Below are 23,926 nucleotides of genomic sequence, written 5' to 3'. Positions count from 1 at the left end.
ATGTCAGCTTTCTGCTGCAGCGCACTTGCTGAATTTTGAAGTCACGGCATTATTTACTACCAGCCAACTTAGGAGTGTCTGTTATCTGAGCACCACGCGAGAATTCTGTGGCGGGGCTGGTCATTTTCAGCCATGTAGACGAGCAATATCACCACCATGGTAAAATTTACTGTCCTGAGATCAGGACGATGCTACAGTTTACTCATGTACACGAACCCTCGGGCTGGGCAATCTGAATTTACACTAGAACAAAACTTCCAGATATTCAAATACAGAAAAGCATCATTATGGCCCGGCTGAAATGAGGAGGTCAGCACGGAGCCATCTGAGCCTTTCCTGGGCGCAGGTTCCCTTTAAGGCATTCATATGGCATCGCGAAAGTGTGCTGGTAGGCAGAGTAATGTTATAGCACATGCAGGGTTTGGGGTTTGGCTCAAGTTGCCAATGTTCCCTCCGTTACAGTCTATTCCTTGGGATAAACAATGAAATCACTTTCTTCATGTATAGAAAACAGATCATTACTTGAAGATTGAACTGATTATCTTGTCTTAAAATAAAGCTTTTAACCACGTCTGAATCTAGAATAAATAACATTTGCGACTAAATTGCAATATTTGATACAAGTGCAGAAATATTTAAGATACTTGAGGGTGAAGAGGAAAAAAATGCTTATGTTGTTTACTATGAACAAACTTCCTTAAAAAAAGAGAAACTACTGAGCCAAAGATATTTAATGACTTTATCATGTCAAAGTATGGACTCCATTGATTTCCAAATGTAAATGTACTTCCATGTGTCCACACGAAGGACACATTTTTGTTTTTCATTCCTATGAATTCTTCTAAGTGATCTTGGTATCTCAGCTAAATAGACAGGGCAATTGGAATAAATCTAGATAAGTTAACACTATAAAGAAAATGAATGTGGGAAATACCCCAAATGATCATTTTCATCATCACTATTTAATCTCTAAAGAAAATAAATGCTACTATGAGAATCTGGAAAAGAGTTACTTCATTCAGCAAATGTGTTTTTCATTCACTCTGAGTTTAACTAAGTTTGGAAATAATTTGGAGAATTCAAATAGTATAGATATTTTGAATGGAAATTCCACTATGCCAGCCAAAGATGAGTATGGGTAGGCCAAGGCATACCTTATATATGTATTATTCAATTACATATTTCTATACAACTACACACACACAAACTAGTGGAAATCACTCTTGTACCAGGATATATATATATATTTTATATGTTATATATATATATATATATATATATAACATTTTTTGGCTCCTTGCCATGGAATTAAGACACTGCTAGAGATGATCAAAACAGCTCTTTGAATGGTCACGACTTTCTTTCTCACCTGTGATCCATGGTTCATCCCAGGCACGACCTTGTAACACTAAAGAGCCGCATGGTAGTTTCAGCTCTTTGTTTGTTACAAGGACACGATTAAGGACACGATTAAGATCACGATGAGTGACATGAGGAGGACAACGTGGCATCTACATTTACGTATATGTCTTAGAAAGGATAACCAGGATTGTAACAGGTGGGAGACGATGAGAACAGACGAATCAACTCATAGTTCAGCAGAAACTTCTAAAACATAAAAAATCTCCAATCGGCAATGAGAGTCTATGTATAACACTGAATTTTACTTGAGAAATCATCTTTGTTTGCTAAATAAGAATGCTTGGTGGGCAAAGCCAAGGTCTGCAGGTTCTGCACAGAAGGAGCGCTCTCCAACGCTTCACACGTGGAAGAGGGGGGAGCCTATGGAACGACGCTAAGATTCACTTGGCGGCCCCTTCGGCTCTAAGTCTGCTCGGTAGACTGAAGATCGTATTCCTGGTGTTAGTGATGCCAGTGTTTAGAGCTGCTCACTACAAAAGAAGCATTGCCTTACAAAAAGTTACGGCAATAAGTTTTAAATATCACCACAAAAATAACTGGGAATACCAAGCAAAACCGATAGAAAATATCAACAGTGGCCACAAACATCATTTTTTGAAATTTGAGATTAAATTTGCTCCCTCACACTGTGTGTCCAGGCTCCGACCTCCAGCCCAGTGCAAAGACAGAAGATCTCAGGGTAATGAGGTCGGGAAATCCTATGTAGAAATTGAAGGAGGCCATAGGCCTCATGACTAAATCTTTAAATGACGTGGAGGAACACAGGGTGTTTGAAGACAAATACTAACGACTCTGACTTTAAAGAGTGGGAGTTCTCTTCATATCTCATGCCCTTGAAAACAGAAGACTCGAATTACCCAGCCCAGGCCACGGCCCTCCGCTCCAGATTCGTGTTTCTAACCGCCCACTCAACACCCCCACGTGAATCCCTCACAGGCATCCTTAACTCAACATCATCCTCTCCCACAAACCTGCTCCTTCCACAGTCCTCCCTTTCTCAGGAAATGACATCTACGTATTTCCTAACGTTCGTTTCTAAGAATTCCTTTCATTTGTGAGTCCTTTATTTTTCTAACATTCCACATCCAGCCCACGGGCAGATTCTAGGAGCTCTATCCGATTCCGACACTTGTCCACCCACCTCTATCACCCCTGGGCCTCTATCACACGCCGTGGTGTCTCTCCTGGGTCATCACCGCCTCCCCCTGTCTTGATGCTTCTGCCTCCTCCCCTTGGTCCTCTTCCTACCCCAGGGCTGTGATGCCAGCCAACTCAACCAGAGTGATCTTTTTAAACCAAAAGTCAAACAGTATCACTCACGTGCTCAGAAACCCTCCGTGGTTTTCCATTTCACTCTAAATAAAGCCTTCAATGACTTACTGAGTCCCACACCCTCTGGCATTCTGACCTTGCCTCTTCCTGTCCCTTCTCTCATTCCAGGATGGCTCCGTGAGCTCTGGTGTTGTTTCCTGAGCAATCCTGGCACATTCCACCCTGCAGGATTTCTGGTTCCTCTCCCTGGAATGCTGTTTCCCAAATAATGCCTCGGTGCCACTCCTTATCACATTCAAGGCCTTGTTCAAATATCACACCCTCCGTAAGGCCTTCCCTGACCACTCATTTAACGTTGCAACCCCCTGCTTTCCATGTGCCCTCTCTCCCTTCTTTGACCTTATAAAATTCACAGACTTTACTATTATTTGATATGCTAGAGGGTTTCCTTATTTCTTTGTTATTCTCTGTCTTCCTCCTCTATAATTTATTATCCCTCGAGACAGGGATTTTTGTCTTTTTGTTGTTGCCTTCCCTGTTAACACTGCCCGGTAAATAATCGTCCCATGACACGTAATTCTCGAACTAATAGATAAAAGGGTCAGAATAATCTTGACATGCAGAAGTGCTAGGGTTGTTTTAATCCATCAAGTTTTTGAAAGGCCCATATCTATAACACAGAATAGAAGAGCTGTAAGACACTATCACCCCAATGGTCTTACTTGAACCATCCTTGGTGCTCACGGCTGGTCCTATTTGTTCCCTCCTGCTGACCCTAACTTTTACAGGTTTTGGCCCTGCCACCCATCATGACCCGTATCACGATATGATAATACCCATGACCTTGTCTGACCCTGAGTTCTGCATATTCTTTGTTCTACAATCAATTTCCCTACTGGTGGTCCCTTCCACCTTGGCACAAGTTGGTTCAGAGTTTCCTGCCTGGGTCTTTGTGGGATATAAAGCACTCTGCCTCCCACTGTCTTCTCTCTTAATCTAACCAGCAATCATGCACTCCCCATTCTAAAGGGTCAAGCATGGGCACCAAGGTTTTGAAAGCAACGCAGGGTACCCATCCTGGACCAATGTTCCTGTTGCCTGAATGAGGACAAGCATTTGATTACAGAAGAATTAAGCATCATAGGGAAACCCTAGGAAGGTGAGATTCAAAGATATACCGAGGCATACAAAACAAAAAAGATAAATATTAGCTAATGTGAAAAAAAAGTTAAATGCTGCTTGAAATACTTGTCTGGTCGTGGGTGGGAACTGTGTTGAACAGGATCTTTAAACAGAGAAAGGAACTTGTCCAGTCTACAGTGTTCTGACTCACACGTGAGCGTCTCAAGTTATAAGCATGGCCCTTGTATTCACTCAAAGACCACATGTGGTGCTAAACACGGCGAGCACCTCTAGTGCCACTTGTAAAGACCCCCACAACAGAACCGACTCCAACGCTGGGGGGCACTGCTCCATTGTCTGGTGACATCAATTTTGATTGGCAGCCGAATGTTGAGTACTCACCGCTTCCCAGTTGGGTAGAACCGGGAGCAAGCGTGGCCATCCCAGGCGCAGTACGGGTCCCTGGCCAGGCAGCAGTCCGCACAGGCTGTGCCATAGATGTCGCAGCGATGCAGCGACACTTGGGAGACCCCTTCATTGGAGCTCACGTACAACTGTTGCTGTTAGAGGAACCACGATGATTTATTTCAGATGTGGAAGTGAAAAGAAGACTTTTAGCAGGAACACATTATAATATATCCCATAAACCCTTGGATTCGTTTTGAAATAGACTAAAAACGAGACACAAAGTACAGAGGGTATAAAGCCAAAATAAATAGAATTTTTCTACGTTAATATGCCTATAACATTACCACTTTCCTGTTTAAAAAAAAAGCTCAGAGCACCCTGTAGAATGGTAATGTGCTTTAGACACTGGGATTCATTGTTCTCTCAGATTTGAGCTAATATATTACAGATTTAAATTATGATGTTTTCTTTTTTCTTTGAATGCTGTCTCCTAGCAAAGCACAAGGCAGCTTTATTATTCTTCAAGTCTGGCAACCCATCACCTTGTAAATTTGAAAAAGTCAAGACTAAAATAAAGGGCATTTTTAAGTTTAGGGAAAAAAACGTAGATAGTAAGTGTTAGATAAAATTTAAGATAAAGATCTTTTTCACATGACTTTGAAAGCGACATATTGTTCATTAAGGCAATTTAAATTTTTAAATTACTTAGAAGAATATCAGTATTTATATTTAGACACGGCTTAAAATCCCTGTATGATCCAGCAATCAGCCTAACTAGGCCTCAAAGATTTCATCCTCCTTCATTTGTAGGGTGTCAAACCTTCCTACATTACTGCTCCAATTCCTCCAGCTGTGCACAAAACCGTTCTAGGAGTAGAAGGGAGAAGTGTCTAATTGACACTCTTTATTTTACAAAGCTCGGATATTATAGGATTCAAGCTAGCATAGAATCTCTGAGCTAGAACTTGAATACACACACGTGCCTGCATGCGCACACACGCATCTATGTGTTCATCTATATGTGGCCACATGCATGTAACATATATGTGACGTGTATGCAACAATGTATGCATGTATATACACTTTAAAAATTAAATCGATGGGGGCGCCATTGGTCCACCAGGCTCTGGAGGCCGAGTTCTGGGATTCCAATCTCAGCTCAACCACAAATTTGCTGTGTAACTTTTTTGAATCTCAGTTTCCTCTTTGGTAAAATTGGAATAACATAACACCTGCCCTATCGAGTTTTTATAACATGTAAATGTACAGGCCAACTTCACAGTAAATGCTTAGAACAGTTTCTGGCTCCTAAGTGCTCAATGAATGTTAAATAACAGGAGTAGTAAACTATCTAATCCACAAACTATCAATTTATAAATGTTCAATTCTAGTTAATCATTTGAATCACATCTCACTCTACTATGTCTAACGTAAAATATTTATTTTATTCAGATCAATTAATTTTTCAGAAATCGGGCTGAAAGTGATTTATCCTCAGTTGAAACATTGAAACTATAAGAAAACAACTGCCTGTTTTGATGATATTACTTTCTCTAGGAACATTTGAAATAAGTGTTTATCAAGTACATTAATAAATAATATAGTGACTGTATCAGCTTCATTAAAATATTTTAACAAAATTGGCTTATTTGAGGAAAGGATACAGGTAGTTTCATTCTGGAAATTATCTTTTTTATTAATCCAACTATTTCCTGCATTATGGAATGCAAGAATGAATTAGAGAATAAAGGAGCATGAAATGGACAATAAAACAGTGTATGGACTAGGGAGGGTACTGAACTCACAGTATTTCAATATAGATAAAATACCATCGGCAATTTGTGGTTCTATCACACTGGAAAAATAATGCAGGAGGCAGTTGTGTAAATGAATTTCCAAAGGAATGAAATAATTAGCCTTCCCTGAATCTAACTGGTTTAATGAAACATTTTTAACTATCTACAATACAAAACGCTGACGACAGACTTTATACTGTTTTGCCTCTGTGTGTGTGTGTGTGTGTGTGTGTGTTGTATATTGCAATTTCATGGAATGAACTGTGGACTCCAAGTTCACAAGTTGAATTACAAGGTGAGACTTGTAATTGGATCCTGGATGCTCTGCCACACAAATGGTCCTGTGTCCATGTTGAATTTTCTCTGATACTTTCTTTTTCCATTAAACTGCTATCAACAAGGGGCTTCCCTGCTGACTTCAAAGACGATGCTGACTTGGGATCAGCTCCCTAGGACACTGGGGAAAATGACAAATGGCTTCTTGTTACTTTGGAAAGTGTTTGCCATGCACCGCACAAACATTTTTACAGATGAGACCTTTAGTGCCATTGTACCCTATTTATTTTTCTTCAAAAAATTTAGTTAAGGGAAAAGAGCAGAAGGCTAACCGTGGAATACTTCTTTGTCTGTAACGGACCAGAGATGGTAAAGAACACTGAAGTTATGTCATCAGTTGTGTTAACACATAAAACTTTGATGCCATATTCCAAGAAAAACAAGTCTTAGGCTGTTGCAAACAGCAGTTACCAAAGACCTGCTTTCTTTTAGACAATTTGTATAAATTAAACCATTTGTGAGAAAAGCATCACCTTGCAAAGGCAGAAACTTAGGTCAGTGAAGTTAAATGATTTGTTCATAATTTATGGTCAGGCTGGGAGTCAGATGCGTGTCAGGTCCACTCGGAAGTCTGTGCCATTTTTGACTGTACACACTGCCCCTCAGAACTCCTGATTCAGAGATAACACCTTTGGGGGCTGGAGAGGTGCATGCTTTGCACATGTGGAGATTAGAATCGGGCTTTCCCTTTCCCTGATCATGTGTATACATGGCCCCTGACTTACGACGTTTTGACTCACAACTTTTCGACCTTACAATGGTGCGAAAGCATATGCATTCAGTAGAAACCGTACTTCAAATTTTGAATGTTGACCTTCTCCCCACTAACAATAATCTGTACGATCCTCTGTCACAACACTGGGCAGGGGCAGCTCCCAGTCAGCCACAGGATCAGGAGGGCAAACCACTGATGCACTTACACACATTCTGGACCCACATAACCACTCTGTTTTTCACTTCCAGCACAGTATTCAATAAATTACATGAGATACTCAACACTCTACTATGAAATAGGCTTTGTGTTAGATGATTTTGCCCAACTGTAGGCTAAAGTGAGTGTTCTGAGCACATTTAAGGCAGGCTGGCTAAGCTAGGATGTTCGGCTGAGTAGTGTATTAAATACATTTTCAAAGTACCATATTCGCAACTTAGGATGGGCGTATCACGACGTAACCCTGCCATTAGTCGAGGAGGATCTGTACTGCATATGCAGATGCAAATTAGAAGATTAAATATTTCTGATAATCATAGTCAAAACGTTTCTTCCCTAAATCCTGAACACTGACATGGCTTAGATTTGAGACATTTGGAATTTTTAATGACATGCATAAACTCTAATAAGTAGCACTTCCTTAGAAAGAAGCCTAGAAGAATGCATTGCACTTTTCAAACATGTGACAGCGGCAGAAACTCAAAAGACGATTGACTGCTTGTTCCAAGCCCCTGAGAATGTCTGCAACGGGATAGCAGCCCGAATATTATGCTCAATTCTTCCTTCAGAAAGATTACTTTTATTTTCATTGGCTTCATGCACCATAATATTTGAGAATATAGAATCTACAAAATGTTAGAATATCTTGCTGCATATATGTTCTGCTCTGAAGGACTTTTATGCAAAAATAAACCTATTTTGTCTTCCACTAAAAGCTAGTAAATTCTACATCAAAATTAAAGATGATTTTGTGGTATACTTTAAACTGTATTAACTATTTTGCTAATACTAAAATTAATGTTCTAGTAATTACAAAATATATTTTTTCATAATAGTAAATTTTTTACCTGTAAATAAAATAAAAATGGGGTCATTTTTACCTTTTTGGATGAAATTTTCATTGTTGTTATGGGAGAACGATTCTGAAAAATTAGAAAAACATTATGTTAGTTGCTCAAATAATCCTTCAAAAAGATTTTGCATTCAAAAGTTTTTCTCCATTCATTTAAAATTCAAGAAATCATCATTTCTCTTTATACGCACATATACATTTAAAGGTTAGCAACACCTGTCTATAAAGTACATTTCTGCTGTGGGAAGCAAGGATGGATTCATTATATTTGTACACAAAGGAGCAGGGATAACACATCTATCAAGATAGTTAGAAAAAAATGAAAATTTGAGAGAATTGAAAACGTCTATGTAGGGGCTGGCCGGGTGGTGCAGTGATTAAGTTCACATGTTTTGCTTCTGTGGCCCAGGGTTCGAAGTGTGGACATGGCACTGCTTGTCAAACCACGCTGTGGTAGGCATCCCACATATAAAGTAGAGGAAGATGGGCACGGATGTTAGCTCAGGGCCAGTCTTCCTCAGCAAAAAGAGGAGGATTGGCAGCAGGTAGCTCAGGGCTAATCTTCCTCAAAAAAAAAGAAAACGTATATGTTCGAACATTGAACCCAATGAATAACTCAGGATTGATTCTGATTCTTGGGTGGGGCTGTGGAATGGTACACCATCTTATTCCTCCACAACACGAGGGCTCTGCATACGACACTATTGTTCACCTGCCAAATGTTGCTTTGGAAAAATATATTAGCCTGAACCACACTTATTAATTCTCTTTCTTGCAAACAAAGAGATACTGTTAGAAAAGACCCTCTTTTGATAAATGTGAATTAGTGAAAGAATTTTTTGAAATAGTAATCCTTTTTGAAAGTCACTTTATTCACGACTTTAATTCTTAAATATTATTAGTTCCTTTTAAAGATTGAAAACTGCACTTGTGATAACCTGATGATGATCTGTGAAGTTTTATTTAAGTGGAGCAAGCTCTCAAAATCAACTATATCCACAATTATTTTGCTCTCCAGAGTTGTGAGCTCTTACAAAATTTAAAAGAGAAAATGGTGATATTTCTACCACTCAATTGCAACAAGCTTTGACCATCGTTGAGAAATACACACAAACAAAAAAGTACTGCAACTTATATCCACCTGGGCAACTAGTAACAGTTGTACCTCCCATTCAAGTTAATATTTGGGAAGCTGGACATATTTTCAGAAAATATTCTGAACAGGGGATTAAAAGAAGAGATTATGGTTCTGCACTTTACGGGAACAAAGAGCCTGGTTTTTAAAAGTTTCGTTGAGTTTTCTGCAGTCCATCAGTGTGACACTTAGCTAAGGAATCTTTTCAATTTAAACACATTACTTCCTCATGTGCCCATCGCTGTATATCACACACACCCCATTATTTTCACCTCACTTCAGAAAATGTGACACAAACACCGTGAGGAAGACAGCGACTGAATTTGGCAAGTGTGTCTCTGGACATCAGTCACTGGCACATGCATCTCTAAGAAAGCGGGAACTTTGTTAGTCTCCCTCTGGGGTTGACGTCCCCACATGCATTTTGACTGACTCTATTTCTCCACTGAGAGTTTATTCTTCATGATGATAACACCCGCAGAACTCATACAACAGACCATAAGTAGTCAGCACCTGATCAGAATAACTCACATTTCTTTAAGACCTTCCTATAACATATGCTTGGGTTTGTGTCAAACTCACTCAATTAACATTTCCTGATTATCAAAAAAAGATATTTCAGAATTATAAATGAAGTGCTGCAACATGGCATTTTTGCTATCTTTAAGAAAACTCCAGAATAAGGTACTTTATATCATTTTGGCAGTCAAATTCTCCCTATTGAATTGAAGGAGAAAAAAATATTTTACATACAATGTGATTTGAGTTACTCTAGTGAAACAATGAACTTTTTTTTTTTTTTTACAAAGCAAGGCATAAAAAAGGCACTTCAATGCACGTAGTTAACTTTCTTTTTTCTTTTTAATGTTCTTTTTTCTAACATCTGTGCCCATCTTCCTCTATTTTGTATGTGGGTTGCCACCACAGCATGGCTTGATGAATGGTGTGTAGGTCCATGCCCGGGATCCCAACCCACAAACCCCAGGCCGCCAAAGTGGAGCGCACAAACTCAACCACTACACCACCAGGCCGGCCCTATAGTTAACATTTTTGAGCACAGTTTTAATGCACTAAATCACAAAGAACCTTACGCAAAGTGAGTTCAGCATTAAAAACTGTAAATTTAACAACACATTAGGACATGCCAGAGTTCCTCAGCTTTTGCATTTGATTTGACTTCCTTTTTTATATCTCTTCACATTTAAAATTTATTAGCCCAATCCAACAGCATTGCATCTTGGCCACTTGCATGCTTATACATTCAATATTTTTGGTGACTGCGGGAATGAATATTAATTAGTCCGTACACTGTGAGTCCACTCGACTAAGCAAAGCGAGTCACTGAACTAGCAGCAGTCCTTTCCTGGGCTCTGGATGCTGCTTCACCCAGTTATAGGCTGACTCTGGTCTTGTGGTGTCCGTGGGCCACTGTTTCTTAATTAGTTTAGCTGAAAACAGGCCTCTGCAGTACACTGATTACAGGCCCAAGTTTCTTTGCAATCCTGACAGCTCCTCCGCTGAGCCTAGCCCATCCTTCCAAATGCAGAGGGAGACACCTGAGCTGCAAGGACTCAGCCCTCAAGGAAGGAAAGGTACGCAGGACCCACACGTCTCCTGTCAGGCTCACAGATCCACAAAGAACAGGTACTCTGCCCTGAGCAGGGGAACGCTCAGCACTGGATTTCCTCTCTGTGCTTTGCTTTGCTATGCTTTTTCTTTTTTCCTTTTTTTAGTCCCAAATTCAAGGACAGAGAATAAGACAATGAAATCCCAAAGTTCAGACAGAACATGGAGTTTTGAGTGGTAAAGAGACAACATTTGTTTTACTTAACTAGAGTGACATTTGAATTGAAGGCAATAAAACAGAGGAAACAAAACCATTTTCTTTGAAATTCCTGGCTAAAAAAATATGAGAAAGTTTATGTAACAATCAATAATGTGAAGGCATTTGGGTTTCAGTGGCTTGTGAAGCAAATGATAAAAGCCTTTTCATGGCAAATCCTCCAGACCTTGACCACAAGAACTCATTTTTTAAAAATAATGATGACCAAAATTCTTCAAGTTGTGATGATAGCTGAGAAAACTAATCCTTTTATGTTAAGATAACTTGAAATACAAAAAAAATACTTCAGAAAAATATTTGTTCTATATTTCTCATCTTGTCTGATGTTCCCTACCCTCAAAAATTTATAACACTCATTTATTTGATCTTTTATCAAGTATTTTTTTCTCCCAAGAGGCTGTAAGATTAAAGAGTTCATTCATCATCAGGCCTGTGCCGAGACCAAGAGAGGAGATGCTCAAACCTTAAAGACTTCCAGCTCCTCCAGAATGAGCTCTCCACTGGCAGAGCTGTTCGAAGGGAGGACCACCACCTTCTGCACTGTGCCCCGATCTGAAGCAAAGAAAGAGACAACGAGACGTCACCACAGTTTTTTTAAAGGAAAAACACATTTAGACATAAGACTACTGGCTTCCAATTTAGAATATTCTTTATGTAACTGCTTACTTACCAAAAACGTATATATTGCACTATTACCGTTTGCAATATGCTGATTTTATTCCAGATCTCATATTTTTAAATTGAGATCATGTATAAGTCAAAAGGAACGAATGTGAATATTTTATATTTTGCACGTATTTGGTGTAGTCATAACTGTGAAAGAAGAAAAAAATGTCCAAATGACTTATGAAGTCACAAGTTCTGTTTTTGGGGGCCAGCCCCGTGGCACAGCAGTTAAGTTTGCACGTTCTGCTTCAGCGTCCTGGGGTGCGCTGGTTCGGATCCCGGGTGTGGGCCTACACACTAACTGTCAAGCCATGCTGTGGCAGGCGTCCCACATAAAGTAGAGGAAGATGGGCACAGATGTTAGCTCAGGGCCAGTCTTCTTTAGCAAAAAAGAGGAGGATTGGTGGCAGATGTTAGTTTAGGACTAATCTTCCTCAAAATAAAAAAGAGAAGTTCTGTTTTTGAACCAAGTATATGTTTTTAAAATATTAATACAGAACTCTGTTTGGTCTTTAAGAATATTACTTACTCCTCCAAATCAACATTATAAAGTGACATTCCAGCATTTTTGTTAACATTGACACATAATGCTGTAGTTATCTAAGAAAAAAGATCACAAGGAATTAATTTTTTTTTTCTTTGTTGAGGAAGATTGTCCCTGAGCTACCATCTGTTGCCAATCTTCTTCTATTTTGTATGTGGGATGCTGCCTCAGCATGGCTTGAGGAGTAGTGTGTGTGTCCACACCCAGAATCAGAACCCGTGAAACCCAGGACACCAAAGTGGAGTGTTTGAACTTAACCACTATGCCACCGGGCCAGCCCCACTAGGAATTAATTTTTATAATAACTGTATTATAAATCACTAGTGCTAAATTGACATTTGATCTGTAGCTGTGAGACAGTTTAGGCACAATAAAATATTTCACTCACAGTTCAAAATAATTTTCAAAGCAGAAATAACTGTGGTTTCATTTCAAACGTGGACATCTATTCACAGAATTCTGTTTTCACACTTTTCTTTACTACTTGGGAATGTTTCTTTGGATATTCTTAAAATGTAGGGGAAAATCTGAAAATGGATGGGCCAAATAAACTGAAGCAGAAAAAAAATTTACTCATATTTCCCAATTAGATTGCACAAAACAGAGATGGTTGAATAAATCTCATATAAAAAATGTTATTTGTGCATGAGATTTTTAATTAAGATAATTTCATATGTCACATAAGCATTTTCTAAGCATATAATTACACCACTCTACCAATCACATAAATTTGGGGTTTAACAGAAACTAGTTGAGATTTAGCAATGTGGACTTTAAGCAAATTTGTGAGTGATTTGATCAAGTAAAAACATATTTCATCACCAAAACATGTTTTCTATTAAAATAACTAATGAACTCCCTCATGAATGTCAAGTCATGACCGTTTTAAAAACTACAAGCATGTAACTGTGAATTTGTAATCCGGAAAGGTGAATTCTCATCAACAGATACTGAAACATTTTTTAAATCTGTTAAAAAATGTCAATAAGAAGAGTCAACTTGAACCAAATTGTACAGGACTTTACAACCAGGAACCACGTAGCGATGAATACCGCAAATCTTAGATCTCCCATTTTAAACTGGCCTCTATTGCACAGGCAAGAGTTACTCTGACATAAAAGATCTCATTTCATGTTTATGGTTTTTATTTTATGAACCTAACTGAAAGACTCAAAATAATTAGTAACAAAAAATAAATTCAACTTTAATTCATTACTGACTCAAAAAATAAAAACCTACTAAATGATAATAAAAAAAAAAGTCTATACAGAAGAACAAGACTTAGAGATTTTGCTGGAACAATCTCTGAATCTTGTAAGAGTCCCCAGCATGAGCATCTGATCCTACAAGTTCCAAACTACACCTCGTAATTTAAGATTTACTTAAGCCACACTCAGGAGTAACCCCAAAGCTTTGCAGGCTCTGGGTGTAATGAAAAGGTGTAATTGAAATTCCTCTGTTCCACTGATCAGAGCATCAGCTGATCCTTAGCATCAGCCCTGGTGACAATTTGTGATACTTGCTTGGATGATAAGTAACTACCCAAGTATCAGGTGGAAAGGAAAAACGTTTGAGGTCTCAGTGCAGAGCCCCGTCACAGCTGAAAGTGGTGAATGTGGCTGGAGGCGCGCCCCAACTTCTGTTAAGATTCATCACAATGAGCAGCGGAAGCTTCGAGGGGAACAGAATACATCAACAAACCTAAAATTAACACAGTCCCAATTTATAAAGCCGCACGAAAGGGGCTCTCGATTCCAGAGGCTCCCAAAGGTGAAACCATGGGCTCTGAGAAGAATTAATTAAGTTTCTCAAATGAGACAACCAGCTCCTTTTTCACCTAATGTTTTAACTCACTACGAGAGCAATATTTTACATAAGTCATCATTTCTTCTGAAAGAACCCACAACAAAACACTCTCTTCATGCCATTTATAAAATATTACACAAAGAGCAGCTATAAAATAGGCTAATAAAAAGATAGTGCAAAATGTGCTGTTCCCTCATTTGCAATAAAAGCTGGAATACCATTTTCATTTATTGCTTGTCTTCTTATTTTAGTTGTTTTTTTTTTTTACTGGTAATGATGAGTAGATTTCCATTTTATTTTAAGACAATTAAAGGTAAAAACATATTTTTCTACAAAATAAAACAATGTCAACTTATCTGAACCTCGCAAAAAATACAACTAAATTTAAGTATTGGTAATGTTTCTACCTGACAATCAAGTTTAAATAAAGTCATAGAAATGCAAGATATTCATGGAGAAACAAATATTTACTGGATGCCTACTATGTGCCTGGTTCTATGGTAAACAGTACTATTTAAATCTGACTTTTAAGAAAATAAATATCCATTTTAATTCCTTTACTTGTATCTGTACTTAATGAGCCAGCATTTCTGCATAGCCCTTCATTATGATGGTTCAATTTTCATCAAAGTATCACAAATGAACATATCTGTTCCTATCAGAATTCCACATAGTAAAGTTTTTACATGCATAAAGAAGAACAGGAATTCAAATTTGTGCCTTCAAAGATGAGTGGAATAGCCTTAAATCCTCATAGTATTGTGAATCATCACTATTAACGGTGATTACTTCGGGTTTTATGAGACCTTAAACGTATGTAATTTGGAAGACTTTCTTTAAGTAAGATAACACAAAAATACAAAAACAGAATTGTTTGTGTCTTTCCCAAGCAATTACAAAGGAGGGACTCTAAAGTTTACGGTAACTCTACCTCTGATAACCAGCCTAGTTTTCTAAAAAAAAAAAAAAAAAATCTATAAATTGGACAATAACACAATCTCTAAATTGAAGAATCTCTAACGATCCAGCAAAATGTCACCTACAATATCTTATCTCTAAAGTTCTACTGTCCAAGACCACTCTCTTACAGGTCAGCCAAGGGTCGGGAAATTTCTTCTTTAATTGAAGGCAAACACATCTACCTCCTATTTCTCTAATTTACAGGCCTTTCTTCTACAGCTCTGAGAATGCACTAGATCTCTTTTTCATGTTTCTCCAAGTTTATCTTTGTACCCTCTGACCTTCCCGCTCTGGTCTAAGCACGAGTGCTCCTTTCAGGCGTGTCTATGCAAAGTCAAAACCAAACCACTTGGCCTGCCTTTCTCTGAACACCTGGCAGTTTAAAATCATCCCACTTTTAATGTAGGGCTCAGAATTACACATATTTATGCACCTGCTTTACCACAGTGCAAGACCTCCCCGAGACTGGACTATTTCAGTACTTCTAGTAGTTAATCCATAACTTAGCTCAGGATCTCTAGTACTTGGGGCCTCAGAAACAAACACCCCTACTCTAGTGCACACCATTTTCGAGGCTCCACTCTGGAGCCTTAATTTGGTCCAATTTAATCATGACTAAGTCATATCATAAACTAGCTCTTAGTGGACAGATGAGTTGTCAAATGCGTAAGTGATATTTCAGTCAGCTGTGGCACTGGGAAAGAGCCAATATTTATGGGATCACCCATGGCTACTCCCTAAGCAGCTGCATGTTAATGGGACAGCTTCTCTCAACACGCAGTCATGGTAGACACCTACAGCTTTCTTTTCAAAACATACTCACAAATCCTTCAGTTCCCTATATGGGAAATACTTCTGAGGCGTTCATGGGTGTATCATCCACTTCTTAACAAATAAGTGGACTGGGTTGCCTTCCACCCATTGTCACTCATTGATTCAACAAGAAATTATTGAGGACCTTCGGTGTGCCGTGTCCAGAATGGATGCAGAGATAAGTAGGCGTAACACTCAAGAGTTCGGAGTCTAGAGTTTATGGTTTTTTGAGAAGTGTGTTCCCATTAAAATGTTAGTCATTGAGAGATGTACATTCCAGAATGTCCATAAAACTCCCAATCACTTATGTCCCCACAAAGCCATCTCTGTACCCATTAGTGTGAAGGTGATGATAAGATAGTTATCAAATGTCTTCCTTCCAGGGATGGTGAGAATGGCATTCCTTGAATGTCCTCACAGCTATAAATCCATTTTACTGTTCTGCAGAACGGGGCCGCTGCTTTTATTTTCCTGGGAAAAGCACCACGGCTACAGTATAGTCACAGCAAAGCAGAGGCTCTTCTTTGGTCCTCAAGCCTCAGTCTGCTGTGTGTAAAATGTAAACGATAATTATACCTTCTGTAACGGACATCTGTTACTAAGGCCAGAATCGCTTCCCCTTCTTCTGGTAATAACTCCTCGAGGCATTGTCTGGAAACGACACCTCTCTCATTCTTGATCCACAGGGCTAAGGAATGGGGTCTCTCTCTTCCAGCTCCAGGGAGACGCACAAGCCTTCGGCCGGTCCAGTGGGAGCATCCCCTTTGCCCTGTGATCCATGCAGGAGTGGGCGTGGAAACAAGTCCTGGCCCAGCCCTCCCCGGGGCCTGAGACCAGGGCTGTTAACGCCTTGTAAATCTGGAGGTGGTGGGCCGTCCTTGCTACCACATGCAGAGGTTCCATTTGAGACTAAACAGCACAGAGGAAAGGAGAACTGAAAGATGCTAAGTTCCTGACAACATCGTTTTAACACTAATTCAGCTATGTCTGAGGCTGCCTCCTGGGTTTGCCAGTTGAACCCCAAAAAAGCATTATTTTGTGTTAACTAGTTTGAGTAAGGCTTGTCGTCACTTTCGGTAGAAAGAGTTCTGACTAACAAAAATGAAATGAATAATACCTGGAAGCTGCCTAGCATGACGGCTGGCACAAAGTACACACTCAGTAAGTTCAAGTCATTTTCAGTTGGAGCCTGACCACTTACTAAGCTTTTTCTTTTTTCTTTTTTAGTGAGGATGATTGGCCCTGAGCTAACATCTGTAGCAATCTTCCTCTATTTTGTATGTGGGATACTGCCACAGTGTGCTTGATGAGCAGTATCTAGGTCTGCACCTGGGATCTGAACCCGCAAACCCTGGGCCACTGAAGCAGAGCGCATGAATTCAACCATTACGCCACCAGGCCAGCCCCCCCTAAGCTTGTGACATTATTAGAGTCACCATTTCTTTCTGAACTTTAATTTTCTCATCTATGAGATACAGATAATGGGAATACTTGGAAGACTTTAAAGCACGCGGTGTGAACCAACCAAGACAAACCTCACAAGTGATTTGCACAACGTAAATCTATACACAAAGATAACACACTACGTTATCACTAACTCACTTTAGTGACTTTAATTTTCTTTTGTTTCATTGAATCTTTAAAGAAAATTCCCCAGGCAAGCTTCTTTCCTGCCTTACGCGGTCCATTTTTATATAAGATATTTTTTCTTGCTAATATGGAGGAGGACAGCAATATTATCCTGGAACCTTTCCACCGTCTCCAGACAGGAGAGCTCGCATTCACAGCTCAGTGAGTGCTGGCTGCTCACACAAGCGATCGAGCACAGCTCACTGCCCAGCAGGGCCTTCCATCCAACAGTCATCAGTGTGTCCGCCTGCTGAGTCTTATGTAAACCATAGCCCTTAGAGTTTTCCCTGGAAACTGCTCTGCCAAGCTGCCTGCGTGCCCTGGGCTTCTGGCTGCCTGGGGAGTCGGGAGAATTCCACCTCCTAACCAGACCTGGTCAGTTGCAACCCCATGCATGACTTCACAGGTGAATTACTGCAGGAAAATCGCACTAGTGTCTACTAACTAAAATTAGTATTATAAAAGAGAAAATCACTGTATTTTTTAAAGACATCTTCCTTTAATATAATTTTATGAGCTAATTTGCTTATTACAACAAAGAAACAGAAGGCCAACCCCAGTGGCCTAGCGGTTAAGCTCGGCATGCTCCACTCTGGTGGCCCAGGTTTGGTTCCCAGGCGTGGACTGACACCACTTGTCCATCAGTGGCCATGCTGTGGTGGTGGTTCACATAAGAAATAGAGGAAGACCGGCAATAGATGTTAGCTCAGGGCAAATCTTCCTCAGCAAAAAAATCCAAAAAATACCCCAAATAAACATGTATATATGCATATAATATATATACAGATGTCTGTATTTTTAAAACTGCATATACATGAAATTACAAAAATATCCACTTAATCAGCAAATGTCAAAATAATGCTAAAACCTAGTATGGCATGGATATAAGGAAATAGGTGTTTTCAAACACTTTTGGTAGAAAAGCAGAAAAATCTTTCCGGAGGGCCTCATGGCAGTTGACCATGATGGAGTGACTGATACGAGAACAGTCATCCTGGAGGAAACGACTACAAAACTGGACAAAGCATAGGCAGCGATTCTTTCTAGGTGTGGAGAACAGCACAAGACTGAAGGAAGGGAAAATCACAAGGTAATCTTTATGACTACCTCACTTTCTGCCTGGGGACAATCTCCCAACACAGGCACGGAGAGCTGCTGTCCAAGTAGCGCATGGTGGTCCTGCTAAGATCGGGAGGCACATATGAGAATTTGGGGCGGCTGAGGCAAATAAACTCTGTGGCACCAAAGAGAGGGAGCTGCCCAGAAAGCGGGTCCCAGAAGTCCACACAGAAATCCCCTGTGAGTTTGCGGCTGATTCCTGGGCTATATATTTGCAGGATGAGACCACCCTAGGCTTAACAGATTGCAGCTGCAATGGGGAGAGTGGAACAGAAAAATTATAGGTTCAGCAGTCCTGAAGAGCAACGCTGGGTGAAGATGGGGTTCTGGCCCGATCACAGTAGACAGATCTCATCAACACCCTGTGAAGACTCCTGGCATCCAGGTGATGAACGAAAGGCTGAGCCTGTGAGAGGCAGTGCCACATTCTAGAATGAGACCTACCTTAAGCCTGCCCTAATGGAACTTATAACCAAGGCCTGATCAGACATACATGGGAGAGAGTTGGAAGTCTGAATCCTGCTAAATCAGAGCGACTTATCTTGAGCACAAACATTTTATTTATTTATTTATTTTTGAAGATTGGCACCTGAGCTAACACCTGTTACCAATCTTTTTTTTTTTTTTCTGTCTTCTTCTTCCTAAAGCCCCTCAGTACGTAGTTGTATAATCTAGTCTTAGGTCCTTCTGGTTGTGCTATGCAGGACCCCACCTCAGCATGGCCTGAGGAGTGGTGCTAGGTCCGCACCCAGGATCCAAACCAGTGAAACCCTGGGCCTCCAAAGTGGAGCGCGCAAACTTAACCACTTGGCCACAGGGCCGGTCCCTGAACACAAAAATTTGACAGAGAGTAAAATAAGTCTAAACAAACTCAAGGTGATAATTGACTGCCTGCTAGAAGAAGAATTAACAGTCTTCAGGGGACAATAAGAGAATCTAAGGCCAAGGCATTCCTATAATGTCCAGCATCCTACAATAACAATAATTACTACATATGAAGAGAGAGAGAGAATACGAGTGAATGTGTGGTCAACAGTCATGAAAAAACGGAAGTTAAGATTATCCAGATATTAGACTCAGCAAATAACAACTTTAAAGCAGCCATTATAGCTATTATATACATCTTCAAGAAGTTAAAAGGAAATTCAGAAATGAATGGAAGATATGGTCTTAATAAAGAACAGATAGGAAAACTCAGCAAAGAAATAAACTATAAAATAGTCAAACGGCTATCTTAGAACTAAAGTACAACAACTGAAATGAATCTTAACTCCAGGGACTTACTAGCAGATTGGGGTTGAAAGAAGAAAGAGTCAAGGAACTTGAAGTCAGATCGATTGAAATTATCTGGTTGCAAGAATACAGAGAAAAAATGATTGAAGAAAGTGAGCAGTATCTCTTGGGCACATATGACATTATCAAGTAGTCTAATATATGTGGAATTATTACAAAGGAAAACAAGGGGAGACTGGAGAAGGATAAAAACAAGGAGAAATTGTGGAAGAAAAAAATATTTGAGGAAATAATGGCTGAAAATTTTGCAATTTGATGAAAACTATTATATTGTAGATCTCAGAATTCAGTGAGGCCCAAGCTGAACAGATATGAAAAGAGAAAACCTAGGCACGTTATATTTAAACTGCTGAAAGCAAAAGATATAGAAAAAAAAATTTGAAAGAAGCTAGAGAAAAAAGACATTACGTCACAAGAACAAGGAATATAATTATTACTGACTTTTTATTAGAAACCATGGAGGACACAAGATAATGGAATGACATTTTTTTTAAATGCTGAAAGAAAAAGAGTTAACTCAGAATTCTATATCCTGTGAAAACATTCTTAAAAAAATGAACATGAAATCAGTCATTTTTTTAGACAAATAAAAACTGGGAAAATTTGTTGCCTGAAGACCTCCTGCATTTGAAGAAATGCCAAAAGATGTCTTTTAGTCTGAAGGGAAATAATACAAAATGGAAACTCGCGTTTAGAGGAAGAATAAAGAGAACCAGACACGACCCCCTTCTATCAGGGCCGATGGGCTTGCAGGCACGTTTTGCAACTGCTGCAGCTCTTTGCAAACCTGAGACAAGCTGACTAAGGACAAAGCAGATCCAGGCTCCCTGCTAAGGAGGATGGAGCCAGAAACTCCAGAGAAAGAAGCTGAGGACCCAGTCAAACCACACCTGAAACCACCCACCATTGGGTTTTCCAGTTTTGGGAACCAATGCATCTTTAAGAAAAAATAAACAAACAATGGCATTGCTGAGAATCTTAAGTGATAGCAAAATAAAATATCTTCCCCCCCAAAAAAAGCCAAGCAGAGCTATTGTGACATCTTACCGAGTGAGAAAACAATTGGTATTTAAGCATAATCCCTCTATTTGAGCAGGGCACCCCATCCTATTAATGGAGGCCCATTATCTTTTATTTGAACCTCTAAATTGCAAAAGTCCTTTTTTTTTTTTTTCTTTTTTAAATTCCTTTGGTGGTAAAACCTGTCCTGACTTGAACTAATTTGGTCACAAAACCTGACCTGCACTAACTTGAGGCTATCTATGGTCTTTATTTACTACACTTGGTTTGAAGATTTCTGTGTTTCACTGCAGAAACAGCACTGCGAATTTCAAGGGTGTGGTCCGGGGCTCTGCAAACCTTTTTACCTAATACACATGCATATATCACCTTTTCCTATTCAAATACTTCTGCGTCCTGAAACACATTTGTTTTCAAATAAGGGAAGATAAACTGGAATTGTTCTTTCTTATTTTGTTCATTTATTTTCTAGATGTTTTAAAAAATCATACGTAACGAGCAATAAAAAGTAGTAATTTAAGAGATGCAAGTAGGTGAAGGTACAGACTGACATCGTGTTTCCGTTATAACTAAAGTGACAAAGTAGAGGAATCTTCAAAGTGTTAACCCAGGACCCTGCTGTGGAGTCTGCCTAAGATCAGTCACATGAGAAGGGACACAGCCAGTGAACCCTGCTCCCCACACGCTGAACACGTGGTCCGCGTGTAACCTGCTCTGTGATGATTCTTTCTTTGCAGTCAGCTCTCAGGAGTAAGGAACTATCACTCGTTAACAGCCCAGTTCATGGCAGCTCCCATACCATCACTGAAAAGAAAAATACAGCCACTCCCCAAACCTGCAAGAGCGTCCTCTATTTCCCTGTTACCCATTCTGGTTTTACACTTGCAAATGGTGCAAACCTGAGCAGACCTGCTCCTGAGGTCCTTTTTATTTCTAAAATGTGGATATAGCGTTTGCCTTAGATAACCTACAAGGCTGTTCAAGATCCAAGGAGAGAGCCTGTGCGAACCTTCGTCGTAAACCCTTCAGAGGTTTTAAGTTTTACTCTTCAGGGTCTGAAGTTGTCCTTCCTTATGTCCACTCTCTGCCTGTTACAGAAATTGTTTCTTTCCTGTTCTTATATCCCAGTGTCTCACTTACATCTGTAATTTCCAGACAAAAGAAATGCCTCTGATATATTCCCAGCAGACCCATCTGTGATCCGTCCTTAAAACTTTTTTCTCCCCGCTTTTCCTAATACAGTGTGTACTCAAATTTAGATAATACTGTACAGTAATTATGAACCTTGTTCATTGCCTGTTGCCTCCCACAAGAAACGACTCTATGAAAGGAGAGACGATGGTGTGTCCTCTGCACCACTTATGTCTAGTGAATAGAACAGTATCAGGACTCGTAATAGGAATTCAAAATATTGATGAATGCATATACTTACATACCCACAATATACACTTATATTTATGGATATGTATGCTCAATTTCAATAAATATGTATCTAATACAGGTACACATTTACGTACCTGTTGAATGCTTACTAATTCCTAGGCTGTACACTCAGGGTTTTACACGTCTCATCTCTTTAATCTTTAGAATAAGTCCATAAAGTAGGTACGGTTAAGGAAACCAGGCTTGCAGATGTTATAATAAGCTGTTTGTGGGTGAATTCTCTGGTAAGAATTAGGGAACACGCTTTGACGTTCAAAGGACCCAGGTTTAAATCTTGCCCTCTATCACTTAGCAGTTTGATAACCGTGAGCAAATTATGTAACTACTCTAACAAGTTATTCTGTATTTAACAAGGTTTGGGAAGGAAAAATCCCAACCAAAATCAGAGCTGCTGCTTATGAGGAAAGTCTCTGGAAATTTTAATTTGCCATATCACACTGCACATGCAGGTCCAGAATTTTACAGGTAAACACAAGTGTGCTTGGATCCATTACTCCTGTGGAAAGTTCGGGAGCTGGAGTTACACATTTAGACGGGTTAACCGAACAGCAGACTTCCGGGGCAAAGTTGAAAGAGAAATCTTAAGGTTAATGATTTTACTAAACTGGCAATTATACAAGGAGTGACTAAATTATAAGTTTTGGTTTAGTTGTGGCTTACCAAGAAATCAGAAAATAGCAAAATGTGCCATTTTAAACATTTGACTTAATTATTTATTCAACTAAGGTGTCTGTCCTCATGAAAATATCTGCTGTATCTAATGTACCAAATGTGTTTAATAAGTTTGCAATACAATAAGCTTGTTTATTTTGGTTCTAGAAGCTAATTTTCTCTTTGAGGGTTAAAAAAATATAATTTAGCATCAGAGCAAGTGATAATCCATCAACATATGGATTATTATAGCTATTTCCTGCTGACACAGCTAAAGAATACTCGAATAGGATCTCAGAAATCACTAAAATTAATGTGTTAGGATTTTGTAATCACTAAAATTTACACATCACATTTTAATATCTCTTACTGCATTATATTATGAATCTTTTATTTACATGTCAATTTCAAACAAATAAACTTACTTTGACTAATGCAGACATACATTCTACGTAAGTTTTACTGATCCTACACAGGATGCAACAATTAAATTTCCAAAGATGCAAACTTGGGGCTAACTCTTTCTAATTAATCCTTTATTGTTTCGGGGAAGAATTACTCATCTGAGGTTAATGAAGTTTATGGTCACTAATTAACCTACTTCCTGCACTGTTTTTATCATAAGATCGGCTGTTCTGCACTGGTTTTCAAAGTTTAAGCCACACATAGAAACCAGCCTGGGGCCAGCCAGGTGGTGCAGCGGCTAAGTTTGCACCTTCCACTTCCGTCGCCCCGGGTTCTCCGGTGCAGATCCCGGGTGCAGACATGGCACTGCTTGTCAAGCCATGCTGTGGTAGGCGTCCCACATATAAAGCTGAGGAAGATGGGCACGGATGTTAGCTCAGGGCCAGTCTTCCTCAGCAA

At 39.5% G+C, this 23,926-nt stretch overlaps 1 protein-coding gene across 3 annotated transcripts in view; it reads right to left on the bottom strand.

Moving 5' to 3' along the window:
- The window catches only part of SEMA3C (semaphorin 3C), a 165,017-nt gene that overhangs the window by 10,518 nt on the left and 130,573 nt on the right, over positions 1 to 23,926 (bottom strand). For all 3 annotated transcript variants that reach the window (XM_046669556.1, XM_046669554.1, XM_046669555.1), the window contains exons 13-15: positions 11,582 to 11,670; positions 8,169 to 8,210; positions 4,219 to 4,376 (exon numbers count right to left, since the gene is read on the bottom strand). In XM_046669556.1, coding sequence (XP_046525512.1) covers positions 4,219 to 4,376; positions 8,169 to 8,210; positions 11,582 to 11,670 — 289 coding nt within the window. The remainder of the gene's footprint in view (positions 1 to 4,218; positions 4,377 to 8,168; positions 8,211 to 11,581; positions 11,671 to 23,926) is intronic.

Source organism: Equus quagga, chromosome 8 (genome assembly GCF_021613505.1).
Source record: "Equus quagga isolate Etosha38 chromosome 8, UCLA_HA_Equagga_1.0, whole genome shotgun sequence".
Taxonomy (NCBI): domain Eukaryota; kingdom Metazoa; phylum Chordata; class Mammalia; order Perissodactyla; family Equidae; genus Equus; species Equus quagga.
The sequence above is the reverse complement of the archived record's forward strand: the minus strand, read 5'-3'. Positions and strand labels throughout refer to the sequence as shown.